The sequence below is a fragment of the Rhinatrema bivittatum genome, chromosome 10 (genome assembly GCF_901001135.1).
Source record: "Rhinatrema bivittatum chromosome 10, aRhiBiv1.1, whole genome shotgun sequence".
Taxonomy (NCBI): domain Eukaryota; kingdom Metazoa; phylum Chordata; class Amphibia; order Gymnophiona; family Rhinatrematidae; genus Rhinatrema; species Rhinatrema bivittatum.
This window is the reverse complement of record NC_042624.1, coordinates 125,367,548-125,380,861: the sequence shown is the minus strand read 5'-3', so window position 1 is coordinate 125,380,861 and position 13,314 is coordinate 125,367,548. Positions and strand designations below refer to the sequence as shown.

Here is a 13,314-nt window from a genome sequence, read left to right as displayed (position 1 = left end):
AACGAGAGATCCAGCGCTATTCCAACAATAATAGTAACCTCTCATGCTCACCACCCCTGGATTGTTTTTTAACTGGATCAATAGCGAAGCATCTGAGAGACTGTTAAAATCATGTTCCTGTACATACCCAGTCCACACCAGTGGGCTATGCACTCCCATCAGCAGTTGGAGTCAGAGAGCAAAGCTTCAAGGCACTGGTATCCCAAGTGTGCCACCTGCAGCTCATCAGTATTTCTCTGACTCCAGCAGATGGTGGTCGTGTATACCTGCAGCTCTGTGTGAGACGGATTTTTCTTGCTCCCTGAGGTGCTAGGTTCAGTGTCTGGGCCATCCCTCAGGTAGAGCCAGGCGATGCGGTGCTAGCCTGTGTGGTTCCGGGTCCCCTGATAGCCAGGGGACTGGCTCCCTCAGCAACCCGAAGGCTCCCCCTCTGTGTCTGTGGTACAGGGAAGTAACCCCTTTGGGGATTTTTTTCTATTATTCTTAGCTTAGGCTTTATTTTTTTCTGTTACCAGATGTTGAAGTTTTTGTGTAAAAAAAAAACCAGCTCCAAGTTCCCTGTTCACCACGGCTCCCGGGGTAAATCAGTCTGCCCGGTGATGCAGAGCCAGGCAGACCCCTGAAGAGGAGGGGAGAGTGTTTCAGCCCTGGTAAGAACCTCCAAGGTCATTTTTAGGCCCCCTGCCTCATTTTTACTGCCTGCTCCAGAGCTATTTTTACTGCGGCGGCCATTTTGTTTTTTTCTTTTCCGACCTCCCACATGGCTCCCCAGCGCTCCTGGGGTCGATTTTCACTGCATTTTTGGTGGGAGTCACCAGTGAAGGGTGGCAGCATCTGTTTTCTTCCGGGGGGGAGTTATATGCCCCTTTTTGCAGGAGGAACATGGCAGAAACTCCTCTGGAGCCTGTAAGGCTTGCGGGGTATGGTCAGCTTATTTAGACCCCCTGTTACTGTGCACGGACTGTGCACTGGGTGGGAAAGGGGCCTCAGACAAGAGGACCAAACCTAAAAAGTCTGCACGAAGGTCAGGCTCAGCGCACCCTGTGGAAAAGCTTTCCCTTTTAGATACGGGCGATGACGATCAGGATCCGGTAGAACCTAGTGCAGAGGGGGACGACTCCCGTGTAATCCAGCTGTTTAAGAGGGAGGAATTGTGCCCCCTTATTCCCCACGTGCTTGAGGAATTGGGGGTGAGACCCTCACTGGAAGATTCCGACAGCGAGGGAGTGAACCCAGTCCTGGACAGTCTCTGGGGTCTACCTAGTGCTTTTCCCTTCTCAAAGAAGATTCAAAAGCTCATCAGCCGGGAGTGGGAATCCCTGGAGGTGAGGCTTAAGGTCAGCCGGGCGATGCAAAGGTCAGCCGGGCGATGCAAAAACTCTACCCGCTAATGGAGGAACATTTAGAACGCCTCAGGATACCTAAGGTGGATGCGGCTGTATTATCGTTGACCATGAAGACGACCATTCCAGTGGCACGAGCAGCTGCTCTCAGAGATGTGCAGGACCGCAAGCTGGAGCTGCATCTGAAGCGGGTGTTCGAGGTCTCCTCCTTAGGGCTTCGGGCAGCAGTGTGTGCCAGCATGATGCAAAGAGCGTATTTATGTTGGATTAAAAAACCGCAGGACCCATCATCTTCTGGGACTTTGTCAGCTTCTCAGGCGGCTCATCTGGAGGCGGCAGTAGCATATGTGGCGGATGCCTTATATGACTTGGTGCGTTTGGTGGCCCGGACTATGGTCTCCTCGGTGGCGGCTCGGCAACTCCTGTGGCTCCACAATTGGGCAGCAGATGCTTCCTCCAAGTCGCAACTGTGCAGTCTGCCTTTTCGAAGGAAGTTGCTGTTTGGAGAGGATTTGGATCAGCTGATGAAATCTCTGGAGGATTCCAAGGGCAATAAACTGCAGACCTGTCGTGGCTCCAATCATCTTGCCAGAGATGGTTTCGGTCAGAGAACTGGAACTGAGAAGTCTGCCCAATGAAATCAGGCCCGCCCACTCCTCAGACGAGATGATCGGGGGCAGGTTTTCCCAATTTTACGAGGAGTGGGCCAGGATCACCTCCGATCGCTGGGTGTTGGAAGTGATAAAAGAAGGTTATACCTTAGAATTTTCTCAGCCTCTTATGCCGGCCTTTGTGGAATTGAGATGCGTTTCCCGCAGCAAGCAAGCCATGGTAGAAGACACCCTGCAAAGATTGCTGGCCATGAAGGCAATCGTCCCTGTGCCATCTGACCAGGGGAGGGGACGGTACTCCATTTATTTCGTGGGTCCCAAAAAGGAGGGCACTTCCCAACCCATCCTGGACCTACAGAAGGTGAATCGCTGTTTGAAGCTGCCCCATTTTCGAATGGAAATACTTCAAACAGTCATCGCAGCGGTTCGAAAGGGAGAGTTCCTTGCCTCCTTGGATCTCACCGAGGCTTATCTACACATCCTGATTCGCAGCGCTCACCAGAGATTCCTACGATTCAAGAATCCTGGGTCAGCATTTTCAATTATGGGCGCTGCAGTTCGGACTGGCGACGGCCCCGCGCACCTTTACCAAGGTGATGGTCATGGTGGCGGCGACCCTCCAGAAGTAAGGGATAATGGTCCATCCTTACCTCGACGATTGGCTGATTCGAGCCAAGTTGGAAGAGGAAGGCGAGCGGATGGTTCTTTGTGTGATCCATTGTCTCCATTCCCTAGACTGGGTAATCAATGAAGCGAAGAGTCATCTGACTCTGTCACAGTGTCTGGAGTATTTGGGAGCTCGTTTTGACACCCTCCAGGGCAGGGTGTTTCTCACGAACGACAGGATGTACAAATTGCAGCAACAAGTGCGTCTTTTGTTTCAGCTTCCAATTCCCAGAATGTGGGATTACCTACACTTTCTGGGGCAAATGGCTTCGACTTTGGAATTGGTGCCTTGGGCCTTCGCTCACCTGAGACCATTGCAGAGAGATCTACTGTTGTGGTGGGACCCAGTGTCAACAATACCAGTTGCCCCTGCCATTGTCGCAGCGAATCAGGTCCAGCTTGCAATGGTGGCTGTCAGAAAACAACTTACAGAAGAGGATGCCCCTCGAAGTCCCGAATTGGGTGATCGTGACAACGGATGCGAGTCTTAAAGGCTGGGGAGCAGTGTGCCTCGGTCATGCGGCGCAGGGAACCTGGTCCTTACATGAACAGTCGTGGTCTATAATCACCTAGAGACAAGGGAAGTCCGCAAAGTTTTGTTGGCATTCCAGTCCCTGGTGCAGGGGAGAATGGTTCGAGTCTTCTTGGACAACGCCGCCACGGTGGCATATCTTAGTCACCAGGGAGGAACCAGGGGTCCGGCCGTGGCACAGGAAGCACACCTCCTCTTCGCGTGGGCCGAGTTTCATCTGGAAGGCATCGCAGCCTCTCACATGGTAGGCATGGATAACATGCAGGCAGACTTCCTCAGTCGTCAACAGCTGGATCCCAGGGAGTGGGAACTATCCCGGGAGGGTTGGAATCACATTTATGCCCGATGGGGAGTTCCCCAACTGGATCTCATGGAGACCCATTTCAACGCCAAGGCGAACCGGTTTTTCAGCCAAAAGAAGGAAATCAGGGCAGTAGGATTAGACGCCCTAATCTGCAAGTGGCCAACCGGAATCCTCCTATATGCCTTTCCTCCATGGCTCCTGATCGGTCGCGTTCTCCGTCGCAAAGAGGACCATCCCGGTTCGGCAATTCTGGTGGCACCGGAGTGGCCGCAGCGGCTGTGTTTGCAAACCTGATACAGTTAGCGACAGACAGCCCACTATGCCTAACTCATGTGCCGAACCTCCTGCGACAAGGGCCCATTTTTTCAGATTAGGAGGATCACTTCTCTCTCGCAGCCTGGTGTTTGAGAGGCGGCGGTTACAGTTGAAAGGTTATTTGGAACAGGTGCTTTCCACCCTGCTTCAGTCCAGGCGGCCTTCGACATCTATGGCATACGCTCGAGTGTGAAAGGTGTTTGAAGTCTGGTGTGTGACCAGCAGGGTGTAGTGCCATTGTCGGTGACCATTCCTCAGGCCTTGGGGTTTTTGCAGCAGGGATTATCTAAAGGTTTGGCTTATAGTTCCCTGCGTGTTCAGGTTTCAGCCCTGGGATGTCTGCTAGGGCGGGTAGGTGGCAGGCCTCTAGCCAGCCACTCGGACATTGTCCGTTTCCTGAAAGGAGTGAAGCACCTTCGCCCTCCTCTTCGTAAGTTATGCCTGGAGTGGAATCTCAATCTGGTGTTGAGGGCACTTCGTGATCCCCCTTTAGAGCCTCTGGGACACGCTTCCTTAAAGGACCTCACCTTGAAGATGGTGTTCTTGGTGGCCATCTGTTCCGTGAGGAGTATTTCAGAATTGCAGGCTCTTTCCTGTAGGGATCCCTTCCTTCGCATCTCAGCTGATAGGGTGTCCCTGCGCACGGTCCCTTCCTTTTTGCCGAAAGTGGTGTCTGCCTTTCATGTTAATCAGTCCGTGGAGTTACCCGGATTCCCTGATTGGCCTCGTGACCCCGCTATGGGAAGAGATCTTCATCTGTTAGATGTCTGCCGGGTTCTCCTTCGGTATTTGAAGGTCACTAACTCTTTTCGAAAATCGGATCACCTTTTTGTGCTCTTTGGCGGTCTGAAGAAGGGTGAAAAGGCATCTAAGGCATTCTTGGCTCGCTGACTGAAGGAAACAATTTGCTTGGACTACATCGTGAAGGGTCGCCTCATCCTGACTAGTTTGAAAGCACACTTGACGAGAGCGCAAGTGGCTGCTTGGGCGATCAGTTGTTGTCGCCTGAGGAGATTTGTAGAGCCGCAGTCTGTTCTTCCCTGCATACCTTCACAAGGCATTATCGTCTGGATGTTAGGGATCCGGACCAAGCGCTTTTTGGGGAGAGCATCTTGCGAGCGGGTCTTTCGAGTTCCCACCCGATGTAATGTGGCTTTGGTACATCCCACTGGTCTGGTCTGATCTGGGTATGTACAGGAAAGGAAAATTGGTTCTTACCTGCTAATTTTTGTTCCTGTAATACCACAAATCAGTCCAGGATCCCGCCCGGGTGCTACTGCCGAAAGACTGATCTACCTAACAGCTGCTGTACATAGGGAATCTATCAGAATGATTCTATAATATTTTGGTATTTGTTATGAACCGTGGTTCAAACCTGATTTTCAGGTATTGGGGTCGTTTGTTTCGGACCCTTGAGGGAGTTTTTTCCTGTTCGCCCTTGTTTTGGGAATTAGATTTTTTTTTTGTCAATTATACTTTGCTTGGGTATCGATAAATACTGATGAACTGCAGGTGGCACACTCGGGATACCAGTGCCTCAAAGCTTTGCTCTCTGACTCCATCTACTGGTGGGAGTGCATAACCCACTGGTCTGGACTGATCTGTGGTATCACAGGAACGAAAATTAGCAGGTAAGAACCAATTTTCCTATGTCGTTCTAAACAACGGGCAGTAATAGGTGCTTCCATCCTTCATCTCCTTAAACAATTCTTATGTTCCACCATCCTCACCCATAATGACCTGAGGTATCCATTCTAAAACTGACCTCATTAAAGAATTTTTGATCTTATAAGTGATGAAAAGGAGTTGATTTATGTACAATTCCTTTGCTCACTTATAAGGACAACCAAAATGATAAAGGGGATGGAACAGCTCCCCTATGAGGAAAGGCTGAAGAGGTTAGGGCTGTTCAGCTTGGAGAAGAGACGGCTGAAGGGGGATATTATAGAGGTCTTTAAGATCATGAGAAGTCTTGTACGAGTAGATGTGAATCGGTTATTTACACTTTCGAATAATAGCAGGGCTAGGGGGTATTCCATGAAGTTAGCAAGTAGCACATTTAAGACTAATCGGAGAAAATTCTTTTTCACTCAACGCACAATTAAGCTCTGGAATTTGTTGCCAGAGGATGTGGTTAGTGCAGTTAGTGTAGCTGGGTTCAAAAACGTTTTGGATAAGTTCTTGGAGGAGAAGTCCATTAACTGCTATTAATCAAGTTTACTTAGGGAATAGCCACTGCTATTAATTGCATCAGTTGCATGTGATCTTCTTAGTGTTTGGGTAATTGGCAGGTTCTTGTGGCCTGGATTGGCCTCTGTAGGAAACAGGATGCTGGGCTTGATGGGCCCTTGGTCTGACCCAGCATGGCAATTTCTTATGTTCTTATGTTCTTACAACTCCTTTTCATCACTTATAAGATCAAAAATTCTTTAATGAGGTCAGTTTTACAGTGGATACCTCTGAATGTGTCTGTAACAACCCCCCCTAACCCCAACTCACCTCCTGAAAACACCCCACGATATAGAGTCTCTCACCCTCTGTCCTCCCTCTGTGATGTTCGCCAGACTCCTGTGCCTATGATTATAAAATAGCCTGTATTTTTGTGCACGGTGAGATACACGCGTTTATGAGCATGCGAGCAGTCCTTTTAAAATCTACCTTTTAGGAAGTAGGTTGGATACATCCCCTTTGTGTGGACTGGTCTGATTGGATGAAGAGGAAGGTGAAATTACTTCTTACCTGATCATTTCCTTCCTTTGAATACAGTCAGATTAGTCCAGGACCCTCACTATGCTGCTGATGTCTCCAGTGTCTTTCTTCACTCTCTGCATTACAGGAGATGTTTCTGCAGGCAAGTAAGCGGAAGTTGGAAGCATAGTGAATGTCTGTTTTGCTGCAGGTGAGTGAGTTCTTATTTGGTCTCTCTGCCTTCATTTCAGCTTCCTGATTTTTCTGGAAGTCCATTGAAATGGAAAAATAAACACACAAAAGAGGGATGCATACCAGTTAAATTGTTGGCTGTGTTAAAGTTGTGCACAGTTAGCTTGCTTCAGGAATACGGGCAGGCTGGTGTTGGCACAGGTGTATATAAGGAGTGACAGCTGTCAGCCTGTTGATCTCTGTCTCCATCTGCTGATTGACATGCATAATCTGCTCTTCTGGACTGGTCTGACTGTGTTCAAGGAAAGAAAATTGTCAGCTAGGATGTAATTTCACTTTGTCCTTTTTCTTTCACAGGTGGTATTACATTGTTGTGGTGCCCTTGGACCATGTTAGCACTGGCCTGACAGCCAGGTGGCAGGGTCCAGATGATATGGAACTGGATGAGGTATGACCTTATAGACTAATCTTAATCAGATTTTCTTCCCTCTCCATGTGTTTTTCCTCTGCTGGGATATATGATACAGCTGAAAGTCCTCTAACCGTCCTTTCAAACAAGTAATCAGCACTAGTGCCAAACTGTTTTCCTCTCTGGGTATGCTTCTCCCTCTGTTCTAAGCTCATGGTTTGGGTCTAATCTCTTCAGGGGCCAACCAGAAAATAAATAAGAAAAATTCCCTTACAAGTGCTCCTTTAACCCTCCCTGCAGGCCCCTAAGCAGAAAAAGTCCTGGAACTCCCATTATTAATGCTGTGAGATGACGTCTTGAAAAGATGCTCATAAATTAAATAAAGAAAAGGAGGTGAATATTCAAAAACCATTTAGACGGATAACTCACAAAATATCTGTTTAAATGGCAAATGTGGCACATTCAGCCACTTATCTGGCTATAATTTAGCCAGATAAAAAAATGTGTTTGACTAACGCAGCCAAATTTCCTATAAATATGTTAGCTGGCTAACTTTAGAGCAGCTCAGAAGCAGGTAAGTACCTTCCAGCACTGGAAGCAAAAACTGAGTGTAGGTTATGCATCCAGCGCAGCTTTGACAGAGGCAGGAGCGGGAAAGTTTAGACCCACTCCTGGTGGGGCTTTTACAGGTTTGGTGGGGATGAAGGGAAGGTCCAAGAAGGGGCTTGCAAGGCCTCTCTACTATTTATTGATGGAGAGGAGGGAGGAAATCAGGCCACAGGGCCCTGTATTTGGTTTTTTTTTATTTTTTAACTTTCTTGGCATTACTTACTCAGATATCTTTTAAAGATATCCAGATAAGTACCAAGTTATCTGGCCACCCAAAGCCAGATAACTTAAAAACCTAAATGGCTATATTCAAACATAGCCTTTTATGTTTTGTAAGCAAGTATATTCAGCAGGATGTTTACCCCACTAAGGTTAGCCAGATAACTTGTCCACTAAAAGGCCTACTGAATATTGGCCTCAAGAAAGGAAGGAAAAAGGCAGAAAAAAGAGAGAATAAAAAATTTACATCCCGCTCCTTCCCCCTCCCTCCCAAAGAAAAGAAATAACTTCAGAGAAGAAGTCAGAATTCAGTGCAGAATCCATGTCTCTCTCTGTTTCATGACAATCAAAGAGATTGCGCCATGAAAACCTGAGAATGCAGCTGCGATAACCTATCATTAAAATCATCCATTGTACCTGAAGACTGGAGGGTGACTAAAGTAACCCCAATATTTAAAAAGGGCTCCAGGGGTGATCCAGGAAACTACAGACCGGTTAGCCTGACTTCAGTGCTAGGAAAAACAGTGGAAAGTGTTCTAAACATCAAAATCACAGAACATATAGAAAGACATGGTTTAATGGAACAAAGTCAGCATGGCTTTACCCAGGGCAAGTCTTGCCTCACAAATCTGCTTCACTTTTTTGAAGGGGTGAATAAACATGTGGATAAAGGTGAACCGGTAGATGTAGTGTATTTGGCATTTGACAAAGTCCCTCATGAGAGGCTTCTAAGAAAACTAAAGTCATGGGATAATTGGCGATGTCCTTTTGTGAGTTACAAACTGGTTAAAAGGAAACTGAGAGTAGGATTAAATGGACAATTTTCTCAGTGGAAAAGGGTAAATAGTGGAGTGCCTCAGGGATCTGTACTTGGACTGGTGCTTTTCAATATATTTATAAATGATCTGGAAAGGAATACGATGAGTGAGGTAATCAGATTTGCAGATGATACAAAATTGTTCAGAGTAGTTAAATCACAAGCAGATTGTGATAATTTGCAGGAGGATTTTGCGAGACTGGAAGATTGGGCATCCAAATGGCAGATGAAATTTAATGTGGATAAGTGCAAGGTGATGCATATAGGGAAAAATAACCCATGCTATAGTTACACAATGTTAGGTTCCATATTAGGAGCTACCACCCAGGAAAAAGATCTAGGCATCATAGTGGATAACACATTGAAATCGTCGGTTCAGTGTGCTGCGGCAGTCAAAAAAGCAAACAGAATGTTAGGAATTATTAGGAAGGGAATGATGAATAAAATGGAAAATGTCATAATGCCTCTGTATCGCTCCATGGTGAGACCGCACCTTGAATATTGTGTACAATTCTGGTCGCCGCATCTAAAAAAAGATATAGTTGCACTAGAGAAAGTACAGAGAATGGCGACCAAAATGATAAAGGGTATGGAAAAGCTCCCCTATGAGGAAAGGCTGAAGAGGTTAGGGCTGTTCAGCTTGGAGAAGTGGGGATATGATAGAGGTCTTTAAAATCATGAGAGGTCTAGAATGGGTAAATGTGAATCAGTTATTTACTCTTTCGGATAATAGAAGGACTAGGGGGCATTCTATGAAGTTAGCAAACAGCACATTTAAAACTAATTGGAGAAAATGTTTTTATACTCAATGCACTATTAAGCTCTGGAATTTGTTGCCAGAGGATGTGGTTAGTGCAGTTAGTGTGGCTGGGTTTAAAAAAAGTTTGGATAAGTTCATGGAGGAGAAGTCCATTACCTGCTATTAATCAAGTTGTCTTAGAGAATAGCCACTGCTATTACTGGCATCTGAGCATGAGATGTACTTAGTGTTTGGGTACTTGCCAGGTTCTTGTAGCCTGGATTAGCCACTGTTGGAAACAGGATGCTGGGCTTGATGGATCCTTGGTCTGACCCCAGTATGGCAATTTCTTATGTTCTTAAGCAAGGTTAAGCCATTTCTCATATGAAAGAAAAAAAAGTCATGTATGAGTTTGAGGAGACACTGTGCACATCACTTTCCCAGTTTTCCAATTCGTCCTCTAGTTTGTCTAGTTAATATGGAGGTCTTTCAGACTCCTCTCGTTCTTCATCCTACATGTCGCCGGGTTGACCTGGATTCCCTCACCTTGTCTTATAAGCTCTAAAACTCAAGTCTACAGACTTGCTCCTCATCAGGAGCAGCAGAATAGTTATGCGGATATCTCTCATGTACGCACGCTGCAGCTTTCAGTTTTATAATATGGAGTTATGTGCTTAAGTGTTGGCCCCATCCCTGAATGCTCATGCCTCTTTTCCGCAGGTACATCTGTGCGTAATTTGCAGCTTTTAAAAATCTGCGCTGTTCACACGCAGCCCACATATGTGGGCATTTTTGCGTGAACAGCGCTTCTATAATCAACCTGCTTGGGAATAGCCACTGCTTACTACCAGCATTAGTAGCATGAGTTCTGTTTTTTTCTAAAACAGCTGTATGTAATGGGGGGTGAAAGACTAATGTGCACGGACCAAGAGAGTGACCTTGGGGTGGTAGTGTCTGTGTTACGGTTAATGGTGTTTGGGTGGATCCTTGGACACTGTGGCAGCTGACCACACCCATGGGGGCAGTCCCGTGAGGGACAACGGTGTCAGGTTAGACTCCGGACAGACAAACACAGATTTGAATCTTTTATTAAACAGTGTGGATGACCACCAGAGGTGGCAGTAGTGGTTGTAGAGCCCGGCTGGGCGCGTCACACACAGAACGCTGGAACAGCGGAGCCTCTGCAAGGCAGTGCTGTAGTGGAAAGAGACTTAGAGTTATGAGCACACAGTAAGATTAACATTCAGAGTCCCAATGTAGAAATAGGAGAAGTTCCGAGACAGGGAGTTCAGGCCCTCGAGGAGCGAGTACCTGATCCCTTAAAGCAGAGAGACTCGGTAGTGTTGTATTCACTTAGCAGTAACAGAGATTCCACTAGACGAGAGGTCTGGCACCGGAGCAGAGAGCAGGCCCTCGAGGAGCGAGTACCTGATTCCAGTGAAGCAATACTGTGGAGAGAGTTACTGATGGTAACTCTAAGTTAGTTCTTCCAAGTAGAAGGGTAGAGGTTGCAGGCAGCGACACAAGGAATATAGGCCTTCGAGGAGCGAGTACCAGTTTCCTGAAAGCACCTGAAAGAAGCAGAGAGGCCCCCTAGAAGCAGGTAGCCCGTTAGAGACTCCGAAGAGTACTAAGAGTTCCAGATAGCGCTGGAGTGGCAGAGTAGCTTAGGAATGGAGAGCGAATCCCATCCGTATGAATCCTGTTGCTAACTCAATGAGCTAGCAAATACTGTAGGCAGATATTCCCGGAAGTCGTGATGTCTGAACAGGGGGACGCCCCTGAGGTTCGCGCCAACGTAGTGTTAAAGATGATGGCGGCGTGCACACGCGCGCCCTAGAGGTACCTTGAAGGAGAATGGCGGGAGGCAGAACCAAAGCCGGTCTGGGGACGCCGGAGAGAACAGCAAGCAGACGCCACGGCAGCCATCAGTCCAAGGTGAACGGGATGAGCCAAAAGTAGAGAGAGGTATGCAGGGCAAAGCAGTCGAAGATCGGTCGCAACAGTCTGGCAATCTGAAGGTTGCGACAAGGGTATAGCTAAAGCCAGAATAATGCTGGGCTGCATAGAGAGAGGAATAACAGGAAGAAAAAGGAAGTGATTGCGCCCTTGTTCAGGTCCTTTGTGAGGCCTCACCTGGGTACTGTGTTCAGTTGTGGAGTCCTTATCTCAAAAAGGATAGAGACAGAATGGAGGCGTCCAGAGAAGTGCAACCAAAGTGGTGTGGGGATCTGTATCAAAAGACTTTTGAGGAGAGGCTGAAGGACCCAAATATATATACCCTTGAAGATAGGCATGGGGAGAAATGATACACCTTTGCACCAGGCCCTTTCGGACCTGCCGTTTAGATCGGCATGGAGCAGCAGGCCTGGCCTGAGGTTGAGGGCAGACGCACCTTGACACGAAGACATGACAGACTTGGGTTGATGCGACGGCATCACAGACGAAGACTTGGCTTGATGCGACGGCATCACAGACTAGACGAGGAACTAGGCAAAAGCTGGGAGGATAGACTTTGGCACTGTCTCTCAGGGCGCCCTACTCAGCCCACCTTCATGGGCGGACCCAATGGGCTGGTCGCGGACCACCCTGTCCCACTGCGCGCCCTACACAGCCTGAGGAGGCTGGTCACAGACCACGCTGAGAACAGGACAAGTACAGGAAAGGATCCAGTCGAAGCAGAACTCCAACGATGGAGACAATGTCGTCCGAAGCTCCACCAACGGCTGGCAGGACATGAAGCTCAGGAGCGCAGGGACCGGAGTCCACTGCCGGCATCTCCTAAAGACGAAGCAGCATCACCTGGAGATCCACGGCCGGCAGTACGGAAGGCTCAAGAGCACAGGGACACACAGTAGCAGGACACCAAGGAACCTGGAACATCAGGAAGCAGAAGATCTATGACGAGACATCAGGACACCTGGATGAGGACCTCGGGCAACGAAGACATGACATGACGAGAAGACGAGACGAGATTAGGAGCTCCACAAGAAGACAGACCTAATGGAGCTCTGGCAGGCAGGAGCCTCCAGAGGGAAGTAACTCCGATGCAAGGTGAAGACTGAATGACGGAGCAGCCCTTTTATAGGGCTGGTACAGGAAGTCCAATCAGAGGTGGGGCCAGCACACTTCCTGTGTCTGGCTAAATACAGAAGAGAGGCGCGGCCGCACACCTAGAGGGAGCAGGAAGAGCTGTGCAGGACCGCGGACAGCGGTCCTGCACCGACATCAGACGCCAGACATGCAGGGCTGGGCCTGAGGAGCAGGCCCGATGACGGCAGCAGCTCCAGCCGCTGCAGGAGACCCCGGGGGCGGCTCCAGCCGCTACTCCAGCCCGGGGGTGCAGCCTCCAGGCTGCGAAGATAACAGCATCAGCGGCGGTTCCATGCCGCAACAAAGGCAGGCAACAGGGGCAGCTTCCAGGCCGCAAGGAGCAACAAAGTCTGCGGCTCCGGCCGCGTAGTGAAGGCCCGACTGCGGCATCCGTGCCGCGTCGGGGAAAGCAAGCAGCAACAGGTGAGTGCCTGCTCGCGGGGGGACCCGCAGGCAGCGAATCATAACATTACCTTTCCAAATCTGAGCTCAAGGCAAGATACAATTAGGTGTAGTAGGTAATTCCCCCCCCCCCCCCCCCCCTCCAAAGAGAGCTTACAAGCTGAATAGAGATTGTAGAGTTGAGCAGTTGGTATGGATGGGCAGACTAGGCCGTATAATCTTTTGTACTGTCACGTTTCTACGTTTAAGTTTGTACCTGAAGTATTGGAGGGAGATTTGAACTGTATAAGAAGTAATGGTGGGAGACTTGGGATTTGTCTGCTAGCTACTCCTTCACCTGCCTCTTTCCCATTTGGAGTTGTCTCGCTTTTTTCT

At 48.5% G+C, this 13,314-nt stretch overlaps 1 protein-coding gene across 5 annotated transcripts in view; it reads left to right on the top strand.

Moving 5' to 3' along the window:
* The window catches only part of PTPRF (protein tyrosine phosphatase receptor type F), a 792,879-nt gene that overhangs the window by 631,428 nt on the left and 148,137 nt on the right, over positions 1-13,314 (top strand). For all 5 annotated transcript variants that reach the window (XM_029617709.1, XM_029617708.1, XM_029617711.1 and 2 more), the window contains one exon: positions 7,009-7,099. In XM_029617709.1, the coding sequence (XP_029473569.1) occupies positions 7,009-7,099 (91 nt within the window). The remainder of the gene's footprint in view (positions 1-7,008; positions 7,100-13,314) is intronic.